The sequence below is a fragment of the Chondrus crispus genome, genomic scaffold, assembly GCF_000350225.1.
Source record: "Chondrus crispus Stackhouse genomic scaffold, scaffold_126, whole genome shotgun sequence".
NCBI lineage: Eukaryota > Rhodophyta > Florideophyceae > Gigartinales > Gigartinaceae > Chondrus > Chondrus crispus.
In genome coordinates, this window is record NW_005178990.1 from 153,522 (window position 1) to 179,677 (window position 26,156).

General features: G+C 53.3%; 5 protein-coding genes; 4 read left to right on the forward strand and 1 right to left on the reverse strand.

Moving 5' to 3' along the window:
• The first annotated feature begins 17,524 nt into the window (after positions 1 to 17,524).
• Positions 17,525 to 18,607, forward strand: CHC_T00002111001 (hypothetical protein). XM_005713051.1 is given in 2 exon segments: positions 17,525 to 18,442; positions 18,443 to 18,607. The coding sequence occupies 1 exon segment, from the start codon at positions 17,525 to 17,527 to the stop codon at positions 18,440 to 18,442; it is 918 nt and encodes a 305-aa protein (XP_005713108.1). The 3' UTR covers positions 18,443 to 18,607.
• A 1,436-nt stretch (positions 18,608 to 20,043) lies between these two features.
• Positions 20,044 to 21,054, forward strand: CHC_T00002112001 (hypothetical protein). XM_005713052.1 is given in 2 exon segments: positions 20,044 to 20,970; positions 20,971 to 21,054. The coding sequence occupies 1 exon segment, from the start codon at positions 20,044 to 20,046 to the stop codon at positions 20,968 to 20,970; it is 927 nt and encodes a 308-aa protein (XP_005713109.1). The 3' UTR covers positions 20,971 to 21,054.
• A 163-nt stretch (positions 21,055 to 21,217) lies between these two features.
• CHC_T00002113001 (hypothetical protein) lies at positions 21,218 to 23,045 on the forward strand. XM_005713053.1 is given in 2 exon segments: positions 21,218 to 22,879; positions 22,880 to 23,045. 1 exon segment carries the CDS (start codon positions 21,218 to 21,220, stop codon positions 22,877 to 22,879), a length of 1,662 nt encoding a protein of 553 aa, XP_005713110.1. The 3' UTR covers positions 22,880 to 23,045.
• A 272-nt stretch (positions 23,046 to 23,317) lies between these two features.
• CHC_T00002114001 (hypothetical protein) lies at positions 23,318 to 23,518 on the forward strand. The gene has a single exon (XM_005713054.1). The coding sequence runs from the start codon at positions 23,318 to 23,320 to the stop codon at positions 23,516 to 23,518; it is 201 nt and encodes a 66-aa protein (XP_005713111.1).
• A 444-nt stretch (positions 23,519 to 23,962) lies between these two features.
• CHC_T00002115001 (hypothetical protein) lies at positions 23,963 to 24,865 on the reverse strand. The gene has a single exon (XM_005713055.1). The coding sequence runs from the start codon at positions 24,863 to 24,865 to the stop codon at positions 23,963 to 23,965; it is 903 nt and encodes a 300-aa protein (XP_005713112.1).
• Between the last annotated feature and the right edge of the window lie 1,291 nt (positions 24,866 to 26,156).

Below are 26,156 nucleotides of genomic sequence, written 5' to 3' on the forward strand. Positions count from 1 at the left end.
ATACCAGCTACTGTGCTAAATTGGCTAATTTGTGCCATTAACTACTAATTACTAGTTAGCCACCGTACGGATTATACACGTGTACCCGTGATCACGATCCCGGCTAACGGTTGTGCCACGTGTTACCCGTGGCCACGCCCGCTGTTACCGGCTGTCCCACGTCGGACCCTTGGGGTACTACTGTGCACGGCGGCGGGCGCGTGTACGCCTGCTCGCTACAGTAGCACCCGCCCTCCCGCGCGGTTATCATCTCGCCGGGGGGTTGTGGTACGGAATTGTACTACAATAGGTTTTCGATGATTTTCGGTGTGTGTACCGCTGTGAGCTGTACTGTCTTATTCTTCGTCTGGATGTTGAAGATACCGCGGTGCGTAATGTTTTCGCGTTGCCCGTTCGCCGTTTCTGTTAGTGTCCCCGTGCTCGGGTGCATATACGCGTGGGGTGTGGCGGTATGCGTGAGCTGAGCTCCGGAGTTAAGGATGAATGTTGTCTTAGCGTTGTCGGAGTCTTGCTGTTCTACAAGCGCGTTCTCCAGGAATTGGAGGCGTTCTTGTAGCTCACTGAGGTCGCCTTCTGGATGCTCCAGTTCTGTGCTCGCTGTCACTTGTTTCGTTTGCTCGGTGCGCTGCGTTGTTTATTTTCTACGAACGAAGCCGTTGGCCGTGCTGTGCGTTATTCTGTCATGATGGTGACACCATTTCCCAGCGTGTCCTGCTGCGTTTTCGTAGTGGCGGCTCGTGGTTCGCATTTTGGTTGCGCGTGTTGCCCTGCGTCTGTGCGTGGGTTTGGCCGGTGGTGTTGGTGGCCTTTCTATGTGCTCGATCTGGCTTTTGGGGGCTTGATCTTGGATGAGTTGCACTTGTTGCAGACGATTGGTGAAATCCCTTATTGTGTGGGTGGGTTGCACGCGAAGAGGATTGCGAGTGCGTGCATGGCAGGGTGGTGAGCGAGTCCTTGGACTATGTATCTGACTGTTGTGCGTTCCGTGTCAATGTTGGGGTAGCCTGATACTTGCATGCGGTGTCGTTGGTCTCTGTGTTTGGAGATGTAGTCGTTGATGTCTTGTCCTATTGTGTACTTGAGGGTCCTTGCCTCTGCGTCCAATAGCTCGTGGTTTTCCACTGAGCATGTGTCGACGGTTTGTTTGATGATAGTGCATATGTGGTGCGGGCTATATCGGAGTATGTGTGGGGGCATGAGTTTGAATAAATCTGGGCTGAGGCTTTGCATGATTGCCTTGCGTATTTGATCGGCTTTGCGCTGGTGGGACATTTGGAGTTTGGCGTCCGTCGGCGCAGCGATCTGGTTGGTGAGGTGATCGTTCGCATCTATTGTGCGTGCGTGTATCTCTAGCGCGTCGTACCAATAGGAGAAATTCGTAGGAGTTAGTTGAGGCAGATTGCCTAATCTATGCGAGTGTTCGCTCATGTTGTGATTTCGGGTTCCTGTTGGGGTGATCGGGACGGAGGGTATTGCAGTCCGGCTCGTCCGTTTGCGCTGTGTGGTCCGCTGTTAACGTCTGCCGTTGGGTGGTGAGGGTTAGTGACGGATCGTGTTCAGTGGTTGCGTGGTGCCCATAACTTGTGATGCCAAGAACCGATGACCCCCCACTCCCGAGAGTGGGGGCCGGCGGTGACTTTATTTTAGTGCATGGACAGTGTGCCTTATTGGCCTTAATAGTTTGTCTTATTGCTGTGTTCTGTCCGAAGTTTCTCTGGATGGAACCACACAAACAAACGCAGTTTGAGCGGAAGCTGGATATTTGCAAAAGAGACATACTGTTCGCCACTCTACCTTCTGTCTTTGTTGTGGTGAAAACGGGATGCGTCGTCCCCGTGTCTTACCCGTGTGTGTCTTTTTGTGATGTGTCTGCCCTCGGCCGTACAGGACGACCGAAAACCACCGCATTTATACTCGTTTTGCGCACGGTCTACAATTACTAACTTAAACTTCCAATTACTTACACCGGTCCCAACCACGTGTCACACAACCCCCCACTTACGCGGGGCCACGGGTCCCGGCCACTCAGATTTTGCCTTTGATTTTGATTTTTCTTCACCCTCCAGCCTATATCAACACAGACCTGGGGCTCGGACCCCCCTTCCCTTCTTGTGGTATCTGCCGTCACTCTCCGTTCGCCTTTCTCGCTCCATCCCAGCCTCGTTTTAGCTCTTCCGGCCTCCCGCTTCATGCGCTGCTTAGCTCTTGCGGCTCTTCCGCGTTGCCTCCTTGGTCTTCGTCGTAGCTTAGACCTCCTGTTTCCCACCAAATCGAGAGGCACGCAGGTAGGGTTTCAGTCCCCGCGTGCCCTCTTTGGTCCCCCTCATAGCGTAATACGATGGCGAGGACCAAGCAGACAGCGGCGAAGAGCACGAGAGGTAAGCGTCCGCGAAAGCAGCCCGCTCTGAGAGCTGCACGCTTCGCCAGCCGCGGCCACTTAATGTTCGAGCTCTCATCTCGAATAGGTGTAACCAAGGTTTCCAAGACGGGCTCCATATTCCACATTTGGGTGGCCAGCGGGCATCGCCGTTACGCCGTAACATAACAAGAGTTCAAAAGCCTTCTAGGAGATCATATTACCGCCCTGCTCCACGGCAAGCAAGATGAAGAGGTTTCTCTCGAAGAGATATGGCGTCTTGGTCTCACAGAGTCGTTGTCGGACACAAACCAGTACTGTATTATAGGCGACGGTGAGTGGAATATTGAGTCCATCTATCTCGACGTTGACAACACGTACTAGGGCGTCGACGCCGCAACCAACCTTCCTCACCGTATTTTGCTCTACACTCTAGCAATTTCCGGAACCGGGAATAGTACAACTCACAAGATTGTTGACGATCTCTTCCAGTTTGGTGGGAGAGACCGAATTAGTGGCTTCTTAAGTATTGACCGTTTTTGCACCGATCAAAAGGGCAGGAGTCTGAAGATGATCCATGGTCGGTCCAGGGCGGTCAATCCTCGGACTCCGATCTACCGCGTTTCCACACACGGCACCGTGCGGTTCCGAGATAATAGTGACATGTGCATCTCCGCCGCCGTCTGCAACGGTCTCCAACTACTAGGGTCCCCGAACCTTGCCGTCAAGTACTGGGATCTTTTAGTCCGCAACAGCCTCCTCTTTGAGAGGACCGGCTCTCCGTCGCGTCGAATCCGAGATTTCCATGACGCTGCAAAACACCTTAATCAAGATGAAGTCACTCTCCGCGGGTGAGGTCTTCGTAGTCCATCTCTCGGACTCCTCTTGAGGCTCGACCCCGGTGTCTATGTCGCGAATTCAGAAGGCTTGCCCCACATAATGCACAGCATCTGCGTCTCGACCATACATTCCATTGTACTTGATTGTATGGAGGGGTTTCCGCTTCGGTTCTGTGCCGGCGCGGTCAAAGCATGCGTTGGAGCCGACGGGATCTTCGTTGGCATCTCCGAACTGCGCCAAGTTTTCGTCGTCACCCCTTCCAAGAAGAAACGGAGCAGAATTGGACGCGTAAGCAGCCGCAGAGCACACAAGAAAGCCGCGATTCGGGGTTCGGGAAGTTCCATTCAGCATTAGAGGTCATTGGTGATTCCCGTTTTCTCCATGACCCACTCTCTATCTACTCGTAGCAAGTAATCAGCACTTCATATGCATTTCACTATCTTTCAATTCAAAGCGTAAAAACCCCTAGTCATTTGCCTCACTGAAGGTGCAACGGTTGCCTCTTGTGGAGGACCAGCCTTCTGGCATGTATCTTCCTTCTCGAGTAGCGTTGATGCGGCGACACTAGGGTGTACCGCGGATGGCGCGCACGAGCAACTCGGCATGGGCCATAGAACTTCGACAAGGCGATAGGCCATTTCTGCATGGGCCCGAGGGCAGCTCCTTTTGCGACCAACACTTCGTCGCCCACATTGAAAGTTGCTTCGCGACCGTCTGTTAATGTGGTTGCAGCTCTGCGCCCGATTATTCTTGTTGCCCGCATTGCCCTGGTTTGCAGGAGTTCCATTCCCGGTGGCGGATCTCGGAGACTCCGAAGAGAGGCTCTTGGTCTCCAGGCGCCATCCTGGGCAACACCCCATAAAGCAGCTCGAACGGCGACAATCCCACCGCCATTCTCCTGCAACGGTATCCATATAGGACTTGACTTAAAGCATCGTCCCACTCAACAATTGCAGGCGAGGCACCGAGAATCATCTTACGGACTGCTCTCTTCAATGTGCCGACCATCCGCTCTGCCCGTCCGTTCGACATAGGCGCATAGGCGCGCACTGTCTTCCACTTAATCCCCTTTCGTGCCATGAAGGCATTCAGGACCGACGCTGTGAAACAAGTAGCGTTGTCCGAGACAACGACACGTGGTAACCCAAAACAGTGGATTATCTCTTCTTTCACGAACTTCAGCACCTCCTCTGCCGTCGAGGTGACGGTGGCCTTCGCAATTGGCCAGCCAGTCAGGTGCTCTACGGCAATAAGGATGTACCTCCCTCCAGAGGGCGTACGAGGCAATGGTCCCGCAAAATCGATAGAGTATGTATCAAATAACGAAGTCATGGGAAATCGAAGGGTGGTCTTGTACTTCGGAATTGGTGTGGCTTTCTGACAACCGTCACAACCCCGAACGTAGTCGTTCACGTCTCGGTGGACGGCAGGCCACCAATATCGGTCCAAGACGAATCTCTTCGTCGTTTGCAGATCCCAATGGCCTATTTCGTCGTGAAAGGCTCTAATGATCCTTCTGCGAGCCCCTATAGGCGGGATAGCGCGTAGTCCATTGTTGGTCCTACGGAACAGTTGTCCATTACAAGCCATGAAACGTTTGGCGCTTCGGCGGTTGAGCCGACGTCGACGAACATCCACTTCCCTCATATCAATACCCCTGAGGTGCCTTGAAATGTCAATAAGATGGGGTTCCCACTCCATTGGCGCCTCCAGAGAATCCGAAACACTGCAGACAAGATCTCCCTCGTCGTCAGAGTCGACTCCATCCTCGCCCTTGGCTTTCAGGCGGGACAGGAAGTCAGCTGCACCGTTCTTTCCTCCCGGGCGGTACTTAATTTCGAATTCATATTCTGCTAGGAATTCCATCCACCTTGCCAACCTCCCGTGAATGTCTTTCTTCTTAAAGGCATACTGCAGGGCTTGGTGGTCTGTTATTAGCGTGAATTTCTGTGTTGAAAGCAGGTAAACTCGGAACTTCTTCAAAGCGAAGATCACAGCCAGGGCCTCTCGCTCACAGGCGGAATACTTCTTCTCGGCTGACGTCATCGTGCGACTTGCGTACTGGATCGGGTGGACTTTCCTGTCCTCTTTTCGTTGGGCTATAACAGCTCCGACGGCGACCGAGGATGCATCAGTCTCCACGACAAAAGGTTGTTCGAAGTCCGGAAACGTCAAGACTGGCGGGAGGTTAACTTGAGCTTAAGCTTCTCGAATGCCTCCTGCATCTCTGCCGTCCACTTAAAAGTCCATTTAGTAGACGTGGCCTCATGTAAGGGAGCAGAGATCTCGGCGAACTTAGGAATGAAGCGGTGGTAGTATCCCGCCAGACCAAGGAAGCTACGAAGCCCTGTCGCATTGGACGGCTCCTTCTCCCTCTCAATGGCGCTGACCTTTTCGGGGTCTACTTTGACGCCATCTCCGGTGACTATTTGTCCAAGCAGTCGCATTTGGGACTGTGCGAAGCTGCATTTTGAGATCTTAAGCTTCAGCCCGCTCGTAGCAATCACCTTGCAGACTTCACGTAAGTGTGAAGTGTGCTCTTCAACGGACTTCGAGAAGACGACTACGTCGTCTAAGTAAACTCTCACGAGGCTAAGCCTTTGGAAAAGCTGGTCCATCATCCTTTGGAATGTAGAGGGGGCGTTCATTAACCCGAACGGCATCACCTCGAACAGAAACGTCCCAAAACGGCAGACGAAATTCGTCTTCTCTTTGTAGTTCTCAGCCATCCGGACTTGCAAATACCCCGAGAACAAGTCAAGCATTGTGAAGACCGAGCTCCCCTCTAAATCATCGAAGATCTCCTCGATCTTTGGCAAGGGCCAACGATCGGCTTTCATTTTGCGATGGAGGGTGCGGTAATCTACACAGAACCTGGGTTTTCCGTCTTTCTTCGATGCGATAACGATAGGAAAGGACCAGGCCGAAATGGAGGGGGTATTATTCCCGCCTCCAACATCTTACGAAGCTTCTCACGTACCACTTCATTGTGGCGTGGCGGAAGCCTACGTGGAGCGTGCGTAATGGGGCTTGGATCTTCTAGCTCAAATGAGTGAGACACTGGAACATCTGCCGGTCTTAAATCGTGGAGTGACCAAGCTAAGATCCCTGAATTCTGGATAGAATTCACAATGCTCTCCCTGGCTTCGAAAGCCAGGTGGCGCAATTTCTCTCGAAGAAGGGCTACTTGGAGCCGTTCCGGGCCTTCGTCGTCTACTCTGCCATCTCCTTTCGCGTTTTCCCAGACGGACTTTAGGCCCTCTTTCACTAGATCAGGAAGACCATCCAATTCATCTTCGACTCCATCCGGTAGCTTGGTGAGTCCCAAATCAGGTTCAAATGGTGGCTGGTCAAGAGTCGCCAAGACAAATCCATTGTCGCTTGTCGTAGACGAGCCAGGTACAGCCTCAGAGTCGGAGGTGAAATCCTCACTATCAGTTGAGGCTGCACTCCGTGAAACGTGTTCCACATCCATGTTGAGGCCTAGTCTGGTGGTATCCTCACCTACTGTCATCTGCACATGTTGCTTACCAAGATCGATGCATGCCTGTAGTCCCTCAAGGGTTGGAAGCCCTATGATCAGGTCGAACGGCGATCCTTTCACGACTAGGAAGTCCAACTTCACGATAAGTTCACCAAACGATGTTGGTATGTGATGAAGCGATCCCAGACAGGGCGCATTAGCACCATCTGCCACCGTGATATGCTTCTCAGTCGGTTGCGGGGAGAGGCAAAGCTTAGACGTCAACTTTGGCGAGATTATGTTGGGTACAGCCCCAGAATCTAACAGGGCTTGAGCTTCCGTCCCATAAATCTTCACAGTTACCAGCCGCAGCCTTCGAGACTTCGTATCGGCGTGACCTGCGAAAGCACGACCACGGACTCTTTGTTTCGCAAACAAGCGGCCTATCTCCTTCTTCGCCACTTCCGCATCGCCGCGAACAAGCTGTCCGAAAGTGAGTCCGGAATATGCGTTTGCAAGCTCCGAAACGACATTATACTTTCTCACATACTCCTGGGGGGATGTTTTTCTGGTCACTTTCTTCGCTTTCTTCCTCTGGTTGGACCTCCTTGGCCCCGCCTGAAGTGGCAGAGCCCTCTTTTGCATCTCGAATGGTACAGGCGGGTTCAGAAGCCTAGGAATGGACACCTCCTCCCGCGTTTTGTGCTGCTTGGGAAGAGGTTGCCCGTCTGCGTTTCTCTTAGTGACGGCCCCGACTTCTCCGTCGTTCGCCTCGTCAATATAGGTGACCTGGGCATTCCCTGCACCTTCTATCGCAGGTGCTGTGGACTGAGTCGTGGCTCCTGCCCTCGGCAGTGCCGTTTTAAGCCTGGTCCAGCACGTCTCCTTTTCATGACCAAGCTTCCCACAATTCGAACAACGAGTGTCTCGGCGCGGATTAGAAGGGCATCGGCTGGCTCCATGCCCCGGTTCCCTGCAGAATGAGCAGGTTCGGACCTGGCCACCTTGATCTGCTGTCTGATTCTTCTTTACCAACAAAGAAAGTTCTGCTAGCCGTTCTGCTAGCACGTCCACTTTCTCTTCGATCTTGTCCGGCTCCTGACGTCTTTTCGGTCTCTGTAGAATGCGCTTAGGCGCCGGAGGCTGAGGTGGCTTAGCATTGTGTGCAGCCATAAAGGCTTTGCGGCCAGACACGAAGTCCTTAACGGCTTCTTGAGCGCCCCGTACGAGGTAGGTGCCCTATACAAGACGAACTGTGACACGTTGGTGTGCTCCATGACCGCGTTCCGGAGTAGTCCAAAATTGGCTTCGGGGTTGAAAGCTGCTTTATCGAAGCGGAGATCCATTACGTTTAACGACGCGAGCACGTCGTTGCCGTCCAACCTACTCGCGACTGCGAGCCTGATGTCTTCTTCCGTTTCGGCTGACTCGAAACGGTCAAGCAATGCCTTCTTGACGGCTTGGTAGTCGCTGGCCGCCTCGTTCAGTCCACCGTCTTGGCTGTACGTTTCATATTAGTAGTCGAAAGCCTCCCCTTGCAGGTGGAACAGTAGCTCTCCGGCTTTGTCTTCGTCGGACTTGCCTTTCATTACGACGTTATAGTAGACAAAGAAGAACTTGGCGACATCCGTCTCGTGCTTACCATCGAACACCAGGGAAGCGGGACCCGCCTGACTGTTGGCGTCGGCCCTCCACAAGAGTACCATGTTGGGGTGAAAACGGGATGCGTCGTCCCCGTGTCTTACCCGTGTGTTTTTTGTGATGTGTCTGCCCTCGGCCGTACAGGACGACCGAAAACCACCACATTTATACTCGTTTTGCGCACGGTCTACAATTACTAACTTAAACTTCCAATTACTTACACCGGTCCCAACCACGTGTCATAGTCTTCATGTGAAAACTGCAAAGTTTGACGGGTGTCCTTAAACTTTCAGTGCGCGCTGTATATACCCGCGATTTCATTAAATCATGTTTTTGCGCGCAATTGCGCGCAAAAACTGCCAGATAATGCTGCAAAATGAAAAAATTACCACCTCGGCCTTCTTCAGGCGACCCACCGATAATCGCCATCAACCATCGAAATCGAGATCCCCCATGCCTTCCTAGGGTCCCTGTAGCCCATCTCCATGCAGTGTCTCCCATTGTCTAAAGTCGTTTCTTCATGAAGAATCATCAAGTTTCTCAGTTTCTGCATGAATAAACAAGCAAAAAGCAAAAGGGCCATTTGCGGATCTTGGGGTGACAGGTGCGGCTTTTGATGCCCCTGGGGAGGTGAAGTTCTAGCCCTGGGGGTGTTTTGGGGGCGACTACCCCAATTGAGGTGTCATTGAAGGGTGACGTTCCTCTTTCATCCAATTCCGAGGGTGACGTCGCCCTAAGAAAACGACATGTTGAAACATGCCGATCTTTGTCTGTGTCTATAGGGCGACATTGGATCGTTTTCTGAGATTGATGTGATTTCAGTTGGAAATATAGGGTGACTTCATATGCGAAACACCGGCAACTTCTACCCACTCTATCTACATACAATTACATACAGTATTTTCCATACCACGGAAGCATGTTTGCCTAGTGTTTTCATCCCCATAAAGCTGTCTCAGTGCACAATCAGTAACAGTATGCGTCTCAGATCGACAAAGAGAGCAAGTATACTTCCTCTTTGATGGCGCAGGTCCGTTCTTATACCAGCTCTTCTTACGTTTTCCCGCGTTTTTCACTGGCCTCCCACGAGGAGGAGGGATAGCTTTGGGAATTCTTAAGTTCTGACCAAAAGCTACTAACCGTTTCGCTTGTTTGATAACTTTGTCGACAGAGTATTGCGCCGGCATTGAGTAACACAAGCTGTAGTAATTCTCTTTCCATGCTTTCGTCAAATGTCGCCGCGCAACGTGCTTATACAAATTATTAGATCCGTACTTCTCACATATGACAGCCGTTCCGTGATAGCAAGGAAAACTGGAACCATCTCGTGAATGCATGCAGCATGAAGGGGGCGTGTTTGGCTCTGAACTCATGACTACATGCCTCAAACGCGTTCCGTCCACCACGCTTCATACCGTCGCCTCCATTTGCCCCGTTCCCTCTACAAACCTAACAGACTCCTTATAAACTCTTGATCTCTGAATGAGTAGCGCAAGACGTTGTTCAATGTGAGGTGGTACGGGACTCTTGCAGTTCATTGCAGTTGCTTGCCGCTTCAAAAAGGCAGTTCGCTGTGTCGACACAACTTTCTCCAGCATCTTTTGAGGCTCCACTGTCCTGATGTGGTTTGGCAGGACGGCGGACATACCACTTTCAGCTCCTTGAGATGTCGTGATTAGATCTTGCAACATCTAGCATGCTCTGTACAGCTCACTGTCATCAAACCTATTAAGGTAATCTGACATCTTCATCGGGAAGTCTTTTTTGGCTTGAATAACCTCATCCCTGCTTGGGGTTCGAAGCGCTTTATCGTACATGCGCACACCAACAACCTTTCCCGCACCCAGTGCTGTAGCGAGATTTTTTCGGACATGCAGTGGGTACAGGAACAACTTCGCGTGCCGCATGCACCGCTTGTACGCTGAGTCGATAGATTTCTCCTGGTCGACAATTGTCGTCCTCGTAGGTACATCAAACCCTGGGATATCCGCGGCGGCAGCAAAAACTTTCTCCCACGTGTCCATTCCCTCAGCTCCCACGAAATGGGCGAACACCAAGGGGCAGAGTTGATGGTTAGTGTCGTATCCGAACACTTCAAATGTGGTTCCGTAAGAACGGCGGCCCAAACCCTCGCAATGAGCGGCATCCGCTGCGCATGTCATCCTGCCCTTTCTACAGAAAGCTTCTGCAACCATCGGGACGAAGAGGAACCCGCCATAATATTTACCCTCATCCGCAATATCCGAGACGTCCACATCCTCTACATTAAACCCGGATTGTAGGGATCTTAGTTTTTCAGAGTATGAAAGTTTTTGCTGTTGTTTGTATATGAATCGTGCAGCCTTGATGCGCTGCGCCTTCATTTCCGTACCGGACAAGATGAAAATGTTCACCCTGTGCCCCAATTCCCTCAACAGATCAGAGTATCCTTCCAGGGCAGCCATGTCAACGGCTCGAGCAGCTGAGATGTATCTGTTCAGCTCGCGCCTCAAAGCGCAAATGTGTGAGTTTGCTGGTTGTCGACGATAAATTGACTTCGCCCTTGAAATGGACGCTAGGACGCTGGTGGGCATGTCAGGGTTCAAGGCGAACTCATCACGAAGCGCCCGTGCGGTCTGCTCAGCGGTATACGCCGGTCTAAGTTGACAGGACTTTCTGTCGACTGACTGCCCATAGCACTGGTTTTCGTGCTCTTGGAACCGATTCAACTTCCACAATCCCGATTTCGGTTGCCGATTAAAAGTGAGAGTTGCGGCACAATGCTTTCGTCGACAGTCCATACGCACCATTTCGAAGTTTTTCACCACATTCACTCCCTCCGGCACACCCAAATTCGCAGTATATGCTCGAATGAGCTGCTCGCAGCGCCATCTTCCGGAAAGCTGAATCCCAACCTCAGGGGTATACGGGACGCATCGCCAGGGAACCCACGTCATCTCTGCTACTCTATCCGCCGCTATTTCCGCCATTGCCTTCCGCTGACTTCTCTTTTTTGACGCTCTCTTTTGTTCCGCTCGCCGTTTCTTCTGTTCGTCTTCAGACAAAGTTCTGAGGTCAACTGGGAACACCCTTTCAGCCGCAGCTGCTGCATCACAAGCTTCTCCATTGCTGCTGGTGTCTTCAGGCGTGACGGCTATGTACGCTCCGAAATCAAAGTCATCGTCGTCAATACATTCCGGGCGAGGGGAACGAGAGGAATCTGCTTCATCTTCCATCGAACTTTCTTCTTCGGCATCAACATCCTCATCGTCCTCTTCCTCATCTGAGTTCACCCCGTCACCCCCCTCTCTATCCCAATCATCGTCAGGCGCCCCAACGAACTCCGATTTCTCACCATCTGGGCCGTGACCCATTTTAGATTCAAACTCTCTACCCAGGACATCGGTCATAAAATCGGTTCCGTCAAACGAAGATGTATGGATCCTGGGGGAATTATTCCGAGCCCCTCCCTGGTTCCTTGATTCATGACGATCCTTTCGTTCCCTCCTATGCCTCTCTTCTCGTTTCCGCGCCTCATTATCCATACGTGCTCGTTCCTGATAAGACATTCTCTTCTCTCTGCGCTCCCTAGCCATCCATTCCCGGCTTTGCGTAATCGTCTCAGGCTTTTCCACCTGACATATGTCTTCGTCTTCCGTTTCCCATTCTTGTCTCATTTCCTTCTCCCTCCGCTGATGTCCCCATTCACTTTCCGCTGAGCCTTTTCTTTCCCTCTCTTCCTCCAATGCCTGCTCTTTTTCTCTCTCCGCTTCCTCTCTCTTCGCACGTACTCTCTCCTCCTCTAGCCCCTGCTCCCTTTTACGTCTCAACTCCTGAGCTCTTTCTTCTTGCATCCTTTCTTCACGATTGCGACGCCCCTCCCTCTTTTCCCTTTCTTCACTTTTTTCCGTTTCTTTGCTCCTATCCTCGCCTTTTTCCGCTTGAGAAGACATTTCCTCCTCCTCAGCCATGACCTTTCTTCGAATATTCTCGCTTTCCTCCCTTAACATGAGTTCGAGTAGTTTCTCCTTCGAGGTTGGAATGAGTGTAAAAAGTTGTGTTGCGAGAACCAAATTTGAAGCATCTTCCCCGTTTTCCATCTCATCAAAACGAATGTCTCTCTCAGCTTGTTCTTTTGCGCGAGTGAGCTTTTGCATAGCTTTATTCGCGGAGGAGCGATCCGACACACATCTGTCCGGATGAACAAGAAAAGAGAGCTTCTTGAAACGCTTTTGTATATTGCGCAAAGTGGGCTCGTCACTTTCGTCAGCCGTATCTCCGGGATGAGCGCAACAAAAGACGTCAATTACGGGCGTTTCGTTGATGATGATTGTCCCAAAGTGATGCAGGGCCTTTCTGGCGTCTGGCGGAAAAGATCGCATTATCCCGCCAAAATATGGCAGAGAAAAAGGGGAAAGAACAGAGGGTGACAGTGAAAAGCGAGCTGCCGTGCGAGGGATACTTCCGGAGGATGGATTTTTGTGGGGTGACTCTCGGAGAAAGTGGTCGAGGCGCAGGCCGAGGCGCAGGGTATTTGACAAGAATATCTGCACTGCGGACGCCCTACAAATGAGACACTCATGCCGGCCAGAAACACTGTTTCTGGAGGACCAGTAGTTTCATACGAATTGCTCAATTTTTGCAGATAATGCGCCATACATGCCAATTGTGCAATGTCCGAGTGTTTACCAGAGCTTTGAGGCCCACATTTACGTCACATATCCGACACGCCCCGTGCCAGCGCCCGCCACCCATCGCCGCGCCCCCGCGCCTCCGCCCATCGCGCCTATCGCTTGCTTGCCGAGGCCCACCGCCACCTCGGCCGTGGCAACGGTTCAAACAGCACCAATCGAGCACGGTCATCGGCCGAAGGGAGAGGGCGTCCCCACCAAGCGGCCTCACAACGCGACAGCATTCCCGCCGCGCTGGAAGACGAACAAGGCGTCGATAGCCAGGACGGCTGCTCGGCGTTCTATGCAGCCTAAGTTACTAGGATTTCCAATTGCAATCATGAATCAATACATCTTCTTTGCCCTATCCGCGCTCCTTGCGGCTTCCGTCGAAGGCAAGAAGCATGTGATGTCTGTAAGGTGACCGTGAACGACCGCGTCGAAAACGCTCAAGGAGTTCGCGAGATTTCGACCGAAGCCGACCTTCTCATGCCCGTTGTCCTGTGGGAGGAACTTACCGCTGATGGAGTGAACGTCGACGTCTGTACATTGCACCGAATCAAGTTCGTTGGCCCTGTTGATACGGAAGACTTTCAAGAGGGCAACGTGCTCACTTGCCCTAAAGACGACCACGCTGCCCTGGGGTGCCCTGAACCACCTGTGAAGGACGAGCTCAACGTTCTGGACGAGGTAGTCTTCGGCAAGATCGTGATGGTCACGATTTTTAAGGGCGTGCACGTGAAAACAAGGTACGTTTCCGGTGCCGATGTCGCGCCGCACGTGGCCGTGCACGTTGGGGAGCTGGTCAACCGAGCTTCCCGCATCATGGAGTCCGGGAAGAGTATTCTGGAGATGAAGGCGGTGGCTAGGGTTAACGACATTGGTATCACGGCCTTTGATGAAGACGGAAGCATCGAGGTCGTGCCGGGCATGGACCTTACCTGGGGAATCAAGGCGACAGCTGGAGTGTGCGAATTCGACTTCGATCGCTTCCCACCCAAGGCGACATGGGAACAAAGGGTGAGGGTGGAGGCGTCAGGGTCTGTCTCAGCGGCGGCATCGTTCTCAAACAATCAATCTGGTGAGCTTTTCAATGTTCCCATTCTAGGGGCTGGTTTTGAGAAGAAAACCTTCCTTGTCGGAACGATCCGCTTTGGATTGTTCGCCAGTGTGGATTACGAACTCTCTCTCATGGCTTCGGCTTCAGCTGTGGCTTCCTTTTCTGGGACTTATGAAACTGGTCAAAAAGTTGAGGTCAGTCTCATCGGGTTTGACCCCGAGTCCTTGGCCTCTTCAGGCGAAGGCGGCACTGGTGATCTGGTGTTTACCGGACCGACTGTCGACTTGGATCTGAGCGTGGAGGGATTCGTCGGCCTTCGGCCTGCCATCACGGCCGACCTGTCTTTTCCAATCATGGGCGACGCATTCGCAGAGGTGTGCGCAACTGTCGGCCTGCAGTTGGACGCCAACTATCAAGACCCTGCCTTATTCAGTGGAATGAACCCGGATGACTTGACCAGTGGGCAGAGTGGGAGCCTGGAATGCAGACGAGAGCAACCCAGCGGCAGTTCCAGTTCCAGTTCAGTTGGGGGTCTTTATGTATAGTATAGCTCTTCCAACGACCCTCCTCTTCGGTGATACAGCGCAGTGCTGTGCATATTGTACCACAGCATGTACAATGCAGCTTGATTATGTATATGCATTGATGTATGGCGATCTTGACTTGTTCCAGCAGACGGTGCTTCCGTATAGCTACTCAGAACTGCCTGCTGAACTGTGAGGGCTTCTCATGATCTGAGAGCATTCCTGCCTCTGAAGCAATCAACAAGAAAGGCACTACATAAACACTCGCCGCATGAAGAGCTGGTTACATTCTCCACCTAAGGTTCGACGTTGCAATCCGGTCGCAGGACTCGGACCCACCAAAGAAAAGCGAGGCCAGAAAGGGAGACGTAACACGACAGCTGCCGCAGAGGGTACCTTACAGCTCTGGCGGCGTGGGACGGCCGCCTTACATGGCGCTTGGGCCGATGTCTCGCAAGCCGCGACCGCCAATGCCAGGGGCGCGGCGCTCGCTAATGCCAGGGATTCAAATGCAACCTTCCCCGAGTGCGCCACACGCGCCAAGGGTGCGGCGCTCGCTGATGCCAGGGGCGAAGATCCAACCTGCTCCGGGCGCGTCAGACGCGAAAGCAACGTCTCGTCCGCCTTCTGTGTGCAAATTGCGGCCCGCGTCCGCGGGCCGCGATGATGAGGGCGCAGGCGTCCGTTTCGCCGAGAATTCGTTGACAGATGACAGAGGCGTTGGGGTGTTGGTCAATACAACTGCAACAGCGCTTGATCACATGAGCAATGTCCCAGTCGATGGGATTGGTGGCCTACCAGTAGGTGACGGTACCGGGGTACGCGACTCCGCCACAACGCTGACAAACAGTGATGGCCTCGGTGATGCCGATGGTTCACACTCAGTAGAGACTTCACGAAGTCGCCCGCCGTCAAAGACCCAGGTACGGACCCGCCATCTCAAATCAACAGCTTTATACACACGTGCAAATTCATACCTCCGTTTATAGCGCATATCCCATTCTTTCTACGTTTCACATTTCTCCGCCACACGCCCTGTTCCAGGTCCACCACTCTCATGTCCCCTTCCATCTCTTCTGCAACTCTTCCTTCTTCGCCGTGAGCAGCTCCCTCCTCGCGACGGTAGCAACCCGTTCGGCAACGCGGTCCTTCCCCGCTTCCTCCGCCTGGCCGACCCTTCTCTCCCTCTCTTCCAACTTGCGCACCCACGCATGTAGCCTCCCCTGCTCGACGCCCGAGTACTTCAAGCGGGCGAAGAAGGAGCGGGAGGATCAGGGGATGAACACAAGCAACGTGAGGGCTTCTTGGAATTGACAGGGACTTTAACTAGCTCCCTCACTTCAGCCACGCGCAAATTCTTTGCTTCATCTCCGCCAAGGAGACGAAGCACATCCTCAGTTAATGCGAACGGATACCTTGAAGCGCTATCATGTACAATAACACGGTTGCAGTCCAGCGCAACGCAATGATCTACAATTCCGTGTTCCACTATTCGGACTATCCACACGCCTTGATTATGGTGCGCAAGCCACTTGAAAGGATTTGCATCGAACGCCTTCTTCACAGCTTTAGGAACTCGACGCACTGATAGTTGAGCGGGAATTTGGTGAACCAGAGAAAAGAGTTGCTTGAGTGTTTTGATCTTCATCGGATGCTTCCGAAGGTACTTGTCGACGCTTGTTCCTCCTGTGGTACCATATAGAGCACAAGTGCCGTTGGACAGCGCAGCCGACACGCATGAATCGTCGTTGCTGCGCACGAGGTTCGGGCCATACTGGTGCACCTCAAACCTTCTTGATCCAGTGATTTGTCCGCGTGCCCCAATACCACCGATGAGTATCGGTACACCGCGATGGGCCATCATCCACGCATACAGTCGACGGAACATCTCTTGCAAAAACTTTTTCTTGCGCGCCAAGTCGTTGGTACCATCATCTATCGCGTTTAATAGAGCCTGCATCGTGTGAAGGGATAGTGTAATCGAATTGGCATCGATAGACCAGAAACTTTCGTCACCGCCTGTCAATCCGGCGGCAGCGTACAAAACGCCGTCTTGCATTTTGTGGCCGCTTGCCCCTTGTCGGCCATCACCAATCATCACCCTGTCAATCGCCCAGCTCATGGTGGCCAAGAATACTAGGAATGTTGCACCTCCCCGGAGATCTGCACAAACTTCCGTTCTTAATGGACACGCGTGAGATGGGCGCCAGGCTCTTTGGTGCGGGTTCCGGGTCACTTGGAGACGCGGCCGCGGTGCACCATGCTAGAGGCAGGGTGAGCAAGGCGGTGAAGAAGGCAGGTGAGGGCATTGCGGCGAGATGTGCGCGGGGGGAGCTGGGGAACGTAAACGCCGAAAAATGGCGGGTTCAGAAGGCAGAACGTACGCCGCGTGACCGCGCGTCACCGTATGCCACTGTGGTGGGCACTGGGCGGCCTCTATAGCCACACTATATTGTTTCAGTTTTGAGAGCGCTTTATCCAGCGCGAAACCGTGCGTTGGCGTGCTTTTATAGGGGTGACATTAAAACAATCATGCATTTCTAGGGCGACTTTTTTAACATTTAGGTCTCTGCCGAAATGCCACGATGGTATACGTTTTTATGGGGTGACATCCCCGAATATGAGTTTGTCGGAGGTGACTTTACGATCGTTTTTCTGTCACCCTAGAAAACGTGCATTGTCACCCCCTGAAAAGGACACCATGGACCAAAATCACCCTACTAGCAAAGCACTTTTTAGTAGTGTCGCCCTATAAAAACCCCCACCGCATTGAAATCGCCCCACGTAGATTTCACTTTGGCCGGGTGTCGCCCCAACTTCTACACTTTGACCCAAAGCAAAAATGAAAAAACAACCCGAAATCGCGGGTATATACGCCATAAAAACCACGCGCTTGGCCCGCCCCCACCACCCGTCTTCCAACCGCAACACGTACATTTGGTGCCCAACCCTCAACCAACATCACTGGCCATCATCTCCTCCATCCCAAACATGCGCGCCCTGCACCAGAACAAGTACGGAGACCTATGCACCTATCAAGTCGGCGACGTCCCCGTCCCCACCCCAGGGTCATCCGAAGTCCTGATCCGCGTCCACGCGGCCTCGATCAACCCCGTCGACCTCAAGCGCTCGTCCCTTGGCATTGACGACAAAGAAACCTTCCCCGTCGTCACGGGCTACGACGTCGCGGGCCTTGTCGAATCCGTCGGTGACGGAGTCCAAGGTTTCGCCAAGGGCGATCGCGTCTTTGGAAACGTGCAGGCAGACACGCTTGGGCCCAAGACCACCGGAACCGTGGCCGAGTTCTGCCTGGCAAGGCACGACTTGCTTGCGCGCGTCCCCGATTCCGTCAGCATGGTTGACGCCGCCGCGTTGCCGCTGGTTGGCCAGACAGCCATCCAGGCCTTTGAAATGGCATCGGTGAAAGCCGGTGAGAAGGTGTTTATTTCGGCTGGTGCCGGCGGTGTAGGAATTCACGCGATGCAGATTGCCAAGAATATGTTTGGCGTGAGCGAGGTGGCCACCACGGCATCGGCGGCGAAGAGGGACTTTGTGGTCAAGTATGGCGCGGACAAGGTGGTGGATTACAAGACTGAGGATGCGGGTGCGGTGCTGGCGGGGTGGGCCGACATGGTTTTGGATGCCACGCAGGAGAGTGAAATGGAGAAGCGGGTGCTCAAGGAGGGTGGGAAACTAGTTAGCATTGTAGATACCGGGAAGGAGGGTGTGTCATTCTTGCTGGTGACTCCGAGGAAGAAGGACTTGGACAAGATAGCAGAGGCGATGAAGGATGGGAAGCTCAAGGCTGTTGTGGATAGTGTGTATTCGCTTGAGGACGGTGTGAAGGCGATGAAGCATGTGTTGGACGGGAGAGCGAAGGGGAAGGTTGTCGTGCAGGTCTGCAAATGATTAATTGGTTGCGGTTGTTAGACACCAGGAGAAGATGTGAATTCAGTATGGGTATGATTGGATGAATTGGAATTGGCCAGCACTGTTCCGTCCAGTAATAGAGTACGCCCTTGATTTTGGTCATTCTACAGTATTGCAACCAATTGAAAGTGACTTGCCATGGCACGCATCATGCACACTGTCGCCCCATATGGAGTCCTGTACAGTAGTGATAAGGGACATCACCCTGCCTCAATGGACACACCCTCCAAGGACTATGATTCTGCACTCGTGAAGTGGCACTTCCCACCCTGTCAAGGAACAGTATCTAACCTTGTATCACAACCTTGTTATCCCAACCTTGTACAGGCGACCCCCTCAATTAGTGCACCCCCGTGCCATGCGCATTCTTTGTGCACTATCTTCAATGTGCTTTATCTAAGGGCTCGCTAAAAAGTAGTTTACGGGGCAAGGAAATGTTCCGTTACCAGCGTCTGCCGTCGCTGACGCTTCGTGTGTTCACTATAGACACGGCTCAACGCTCGCTTAGCAAGATGTTGCATATCGTTTTTGGAGAGCAGTTGAAATCACGCTGCAAATCGACGTGCCGAGCATCCTGTGAAAGTCGCCGCAGCCACCTCCTCTTTTTGCGAAAGGGTAAGGGGGGTTCTTGACGCCCTGGATGCTGGTTCAGTTGTGCTCATTGTGTGATTAGTTGTTCGAAGATGCATAAGGTTGCTGGGATCTGTAAAAGAATGGAACCCGCTCTCTACGGACGGCGACGACCATTGTGCTCCCGTGAACATACGTGTACACCTGTACAAAGTCGTGCCAAGCTATCAGAGGGTGCATTAAAGTCCAATATGCACTAACTAAAAGTGCACTAATTAAGAGACCCCCCCTGTATCCCAACCTTGTATCCCAACCTTGTATCCCAACCTTGTATCCCAACCTTGTATCCCAACCTTGTGCTAAATATGCCTCATGGCATACCTGAAACACGCCATGTCCACATACCGTATGAATGCCGTACGTGTTTTTTCTCGCAAGTCTTGTCCTTGCGGGGCAAGATTTGCCTCCACGGCCACTTTCCAAGGACAAATGCTGCACAGGCGACCTTTTCCGCACACGACCTCTTACACTTCTTCGCAGGTTATTCAGTGTTTAGATCAAGAATGTAGTCTCGGTAGCCACCGTAGAACACTAAACTGCGCATGGCCGCTATCGAAAAGAAATTCAGTTCACAACTCGAGGTGTTTCTCGTGGTGCTACCCTTGGTAGCAAGGGTAGGACCTACGGTACGGATTTTGGGAGTGTTACTACAGTATACTGTAGGGACCAGTATACTGTAGGGACCAGCCCTCCCGTCGCCTTACAGGACAGTGCACCCTGCCCGCCCACAGTCGAGCAATAGGCACATGACATCACACGTTTAGTGCAGCAAATCAAAATCGCTGCTGTGCTGCACTGATTCTTCTTCCTCCCATCTCCAATACATTTCAGGCATTCTCTGATCCCTTATAAAGCAGAACGACTCTACTGGCAGCACATTGCACTTTAATCCGGCAACTACGGTAATTCGCACCATCCGCCACTGCGTTCACTACGCCAACCCCAACAAGATGCCAAGCATGCGCGCTCTTCACCAAAAAAAATACGGGGACGTGTCGACCTTTGAAATGGGCGACCTCCCGGTCCCCACGCCGGGTACTTCAGAAGTGCTTCTCCGCGTGCATGCAGCGGGGCTCAACCCCATTGACTTGAAGCGTTCGTACCTGTGCAATCCCGATGACGAGACGTTCCCCGTTGTGACGGGGTACGACGTCGCGGGAGTTGTGGAATCCGTGGGGTCTGGCGTGACCGACTTCGCGCCTGGCGACCGCGTGTTCGGAGATCCTCAGGAGCCGTCCGGTGCTGCCAAGAGCACTGGCACTGTTGCCGAGTTTTGCGTCGGCAAGCAGCATTTGCTGGCGCGCATGCCGGAAGGAACATCGTTTGTGGAGGCCGCGGCGTTGCCCGTGGCGGCATGCACCGCGGTTCAAGCCCTTGAAATCGCGGGGCTCAAGGAAGGGGATAAATTATTTATTTCTGGTGGGGCGGGTGGCGTAGGCATTCACGCGATACAGATTGCCAAGGCGTTGTTTGGAGCGAGTGAGGTGGCGACAACGGCATCTGCGGTGAAGACCGATTTTGTCAAGATGTACGGAGCGGACAAAGTGGTGGACTACAAGACTGAGGACGCAGGGAAAGTGCTGGCGGGATGGGCAGATGTAGCTCTGGATACCACGTCCGAGAGCGAGATGGAGAAACGGGTGCTGAAGGAGGGGGGAAGCTTGGTATCGATTGCAGAGTTTGGGACGCCGGGAGTGCGGGCGATGATGCTGGAGCCAGGGAGGAAGCTGCTGGAACAGTTGGCAAAGTTGTTGAAGGAAGGAAAGCTGAAGGCCGTGGTGGATAGCGTGTACGAGCTTGAGGAAGGGGTGAAGGCGGTGCAGCACGTGGCTGGAGGGAGGGCGAAGGGGAAGGTGGTCGTCAAGGTGCATGAATAGTGAACGGATAGAGTCGTCATACAGCCGTAAGACTTTCATAAAACTTCAATAAAAAGTCATGAAATTTAGAAATTTTCTGCTTCATGCCTAGATCTGCCGGCCGAGGGCGAGCTCAACCCACGACCACTTGCCCTTTTTCGCGTGCATGCCCGCCCACCTCTGTCCACCAGTGTAACATCCTCCCCCTCCCGCCCCCCGCCCCCGCTCCCGACGTCTCTTCTACTCCCCCGCTTGCAACGCAAACGCAATGGGATCCGACGAGGAGATCTTGCAAGTTATTGATGACGCCGGTACTTACGTTCCCACCGATCCCGCCTGGTTTCCGTCGCATGCAGAGCTCGGCCCGGAGGCCCTTTCTGTCGTCGCAGTCCTCGGCGCGCAAGGCTCTGGCAAGTCTTCCTTGCTGAACAACCTCTTTGGCACCTCCTTTCCGGTCGCCTCTCGCTCGCCGGTCACCAACGCCACTACCAAGGGCATCCACGCCTCTACGGCCGACCATAGCCCCTTAACCGTTGCCCTCGATGTAGAGGGCTCGGACTCTCGCGACCGCGGTCGCGACGGCCGTGCTTTTCAGACCCGCTGCGCCGGTTTCGTTGCCGCTATCGCAGACGTCATCTTGCTCAACATGTGGTATCATGATGTCGGCCGCTTTGATGCCAGTGGCTATGCGCTTCTCGATGCCGTCTTTGCCGAAGCTATTAAAAATGGAGATCAAGACCCGGACTCGTTTAAGACCGCCCTGGTTTTTGTTGTACGAGATACCGACGATGACATCGATCTCTCAGTCCTCGAGTCCTCGCTCTTGGATGACGCCAAGGAGATCTTCCAGTCGAGTCAATCTTTATCGTCGAGCTCTATTTCCCTCGACGCTCTTTTTGAAATTCATGTAGTAGCCCTGCCTCACATGCGCCATTGTCAAGAAAAATTCCAAGAGGGATGCGGTTTGCTCGCCAAGCGCCTCACGGATTCCACTGACCCTGACTTTCTTGTCAAGACAGCATTCTCGAAAACTATTCCAGCAGACGGCTGTGGTACTTTTACCAAGTCTCTCTGGGAAAGCTTGTATTCTACACCTCGTGATACACCGAGAGGCGCCGCCTCAATGGAGAATGCCGATTCCTCTATGGTGGCTGCTTATAAATGCAACGATGCATTCTCTGACGCCCTCGTGGGGGCATCTGAAAGAATGTCAGCCCTTACCCAAGGTACGCTTGATGACGGAGAGAAAATTGAAGGGTTTGGAGCTAAGGCAGCCGAGGTTATGAATGATGCCCTTGCTGACTATGACGCCGCAACAGAAGAATGGACGTCTGAACCAATTCAATCGCGCAAGCGACGAGAATTGGAATCCATCATTGATACGTCTCAACATGCGATCTTCATGAAGCAGATCCAGCTGCTTCGTGAAAATGCGCTCGCCCATTTCAAGTCGGTGACGGCCTCAGACGATATGCCCTCAGACTTTGCCTTTTTCACAGCTGATTCGCTGTTTCAAAGGGAAGCAGAGGAATCGAAGCGACCTGGCTCGGGCTGGACAACGACGCAGGAGAGGACCGACTTGCAAAATATGATGCAGGAGATTTCCACGCAACGCAAGCGTCTAATGACGGTTCAAGTGAGCGCGGCGCAGCAGCAGGCACATGCGATGCAATATTTGCAAATGCAGCAGAGCCAAATGAGTGCAATTCAAGCACAGGCCTACGGTGGGAGTGCCGGGCAATGGAATGTTGGGGCAGCTTATCGGCCGCCTGACACGAACATCAACGCGAGTCTGAGCTATCAACAAGGGCGGACTAACATTCAGATCTCGATGGTGCCGGATGAATCGGCATCGCTGTTAGGCCCGAATGGGTTCACAGCAGGTGTGGGACCAGGAAATCTTGGATTGTCATTTAACATCGGTCTGTAACTCTGTGCTCGCAAAAAATGAACTGGTAGTAGCGGCGAACTAGAGCAATAGAGCGGTGCTATCGGCATGATGCCTTTTGCTAAGGACGAACGGTATGGAACGGGAATGCTGGAGTTGTTGACAATTAAAACTTTTTGACGTGAATCCATTTTCCGGCGTCAAGCAACGTCATGCGACCCCCGGTGCCCACATCTCTTTCGTGATTGAAGCAGAGAGAGGAAAAGTATCGAAAGGTTGACGATATTCCAGGCTCGTTGTTTATGTGCGGATATCTCTCATCTCAGTGCGCCTCAACGCCCGCCGGACACCGCTGACTCATTAAGTTTGCAGTAGGGGGAGAAATGAACACGGTAGTATGGATTTTGCAGTATCTGCGAGCGTGTCGTTTGAAGAACGCGCGAGAGGAGGGACCTCGCGCGTCTGAGGTATGTTTTCACGATGTCCGTAGCCTGTGAGGTGCCCGGTTTGATAAACGTACAGTACACGCGTACACGTTTAGATGCTCATTTTGTAGCATCGTCCAGCTCCCGCCAAAACACACAGAACCCTCAGAGACCGAAAGCCATGGCCATCCTAAACCACACCACTGTATCAAGCACGCGCCACTCGACTTTCAATCTTCTTTCCAAACGTCAATAGCTCTCGCCCTCACCCCGACACATCTTTCGATTCCTGCAAGGAATGGCTTCATCTCAGATCCCCGGCCCTGGTGCCGAACTTTCACGCCAAGCAAAGTCCGACCTTTCCGTCCTCGTCCACTTTCTCCTCCTCTTCCGGGAACCCCTCGGTCTCTCGCAGCACGACTTGCTCCACGCGCAGGCCGAAACCTCTTTACTCGCCCAAACTGGACGTCCGTTTGACGCTCTCGCCGTCTTTCTTACCACGGCCTCCAAGACATCACGCAAGGCGTTCCAAACCACGCTGTCGATCCACCAAACCGCCGCCGAATCGCTCTCCCACTTGCGTGACCTCGTCGACAGCAATGCCCATCATAGCGACCTCCGCAAATTCGTCACCGCCGACGATGGTCGCGTTCTACCATCTGCCAGACTTCGGGTAGGCGCCCGCGACGCCACCGGCGTGTCATACACTTGGCTGCGGGGTCCAGACGGATGTTGCAGCGATCGCATCATTGCCGCTTCCAGCCCTACAGCCTCTCGGGTTCTGAGAACGGAAGATGCCGCACAAGTCGTCAGCAAGCTGGAGAGTGGGCAAAGACGGCGACATGATCTGCTCGCGGCTGCGTGGCTCAGAGAGCGTGCCGATCGCTCTATAGCGAGATGCACGCGTCTGGAGAAGATCCAGGAGGAACGGGTGAAAAAGCAAGAGCGCATGCAGAAGCGAGCGGGGCTTGTTGGTGGCGTGCAAGTCGATGTTTTCACGTGCGGTCGTGGCAGGCGCGAGAGGAAGAGAGTGTGCTATGAAGAGGAGGAGGATGAAGAGGATGAAGAGGAAGATGAGGTTGTGGAGGACGAGGAATGCGAGTTTGTGATGGAGAGCGGTGAGGAAACCGAGTCGGACCAAAGCGGGGATGAGGATTTTAGCGAAGAAGAGGGGGTGGCGGGACATATGAGCCACGAGGACGGGTGGAAGATGCACCCCGCAGCGGTCGGACGAAGGAGGGTGCGGTCCTACGCCAGAGAAACGGACTTTGGGACTACATGGAAAGACGGTAGAAGCGCTATACGCAAAAGCGCAAGGTTGCTGCGCAGTTCGGGTGTTTGAGGGAAGTACCGGCGTTGAAGTGTATGGCGCAGGAAGTGTATGGCGCAGGTGTGACCAGCGAATATCACAGGAAGATGGATAGAAAATGGTTTCGTGGTAGACGGCGGTGAGAGGGAAGTGGTTGTCGAGAAGAGAGAGTTGCCATTCTTTGCCACTCGGGGTACTTGGGCCGGGCCGAGCGATTCCTCGATAAACGAACACTGACGATGCGCATGTCATCATACAGCGACGTTTGCTTGTGCAGGAGGTATCCCCTGGCATGGCACGTTAAGATTCGAAGAAATTGGTCGTAATCAGAGTGATTTCAAATCCTTGTACTGTACAGGTACCAATGTACCGAAGTGAGTGTACCCTTGGTACCCTTCGTACTGTACATGGCTCAACTCAGGGTGTGTCTTAACATGCCCCGTTTTGCTGCGGGTTGCTTTGCCTTGCCCAAAGAAGTGACTTGGCGTGCTATGAGTGGCTCCTACGTTTTAATTTATGTGTTTAAGAAAAGCAACGGCTTAAGAAGCATACGGTATTTGTTAAGAATTTAAAAGTATTCCTGGCAAAACCGGGCAAGGCAAAGCAAAAACCAGCCTGTTAAGACACGCCCTCAGTACGTACTGTACAGACGACGGTCCCCCATCTGTTTCGACGTCTGAGCTGCGGGTAGAAACTAAAAGCGTCGACAAGAGCGCAGCCACTTGCGCAGTCGTTGTGTCCACGTGTGTGGCGGTTCCAATATCGGCGGTTCTGCCCGCAAGTTGGTCCTCGCGTCAGCAGACTCGCAAACGGCAGGGCGGCACTGCCCTCCTAAGCAAAAGCAGCCTGCAGCGCTCAATACTGGTGTTTAGGACCGGAAGCGTACAGTCTCTTGGGTACTGCTGCACGGGATGACGGGATTAACGGACGCCCATTAACGGAAGCGTGCATGGCACCGCGCGGTCCAGTATTCCGGAAACGGCCGAGCGGAATGATCTCGAGTGAGGGAGCAACGTACCAACGTGTCGGCACCGTACGCGGGAGCCTCGTGTCCGCATGCCAACAATGCATCCCCAAACCCTCCGCCTATTGGCTGTTCCCAATCAGTGAGTTGGCTGTTCCGGCGAGGCGCCATTCTACCGCACTGTAAATTGGGTGCATATCATACTAATTGGTTTCATACATGATGGACCATGGGCCAGAAAGGGGTGCCCCACCTTGCTGGCATCATGTAGCCAATCAGATGACGGGCTGTTCCCAGTCAGTGAGTTCCCGAGTTCCCTGTGGAATGAGGTCAGCTTGAACACGTCGACATTCAACTGTGTGCTCTATCACGTGCTCTACCCTTGAAGGGTAATACCTTCACGACCGCCATATGTGCATCCACACAGCCGCCGCTGCCCCGCCGTCGTCACCACCGCCTCCCCCCCCCTTCCCTCCTCCACGCCCGCCTCGCCATGGCGCCCAAGCTCCCGCGGCTACGTCTCCTGCCGCTCCTCCTGCCGCTCCTCCTCGTCCTCCTCCTCGTCCCCCTCCTCTTCCCCTTTCCGGCCAGGCTAGTCCGATGGGGAAAGACCAATCACTG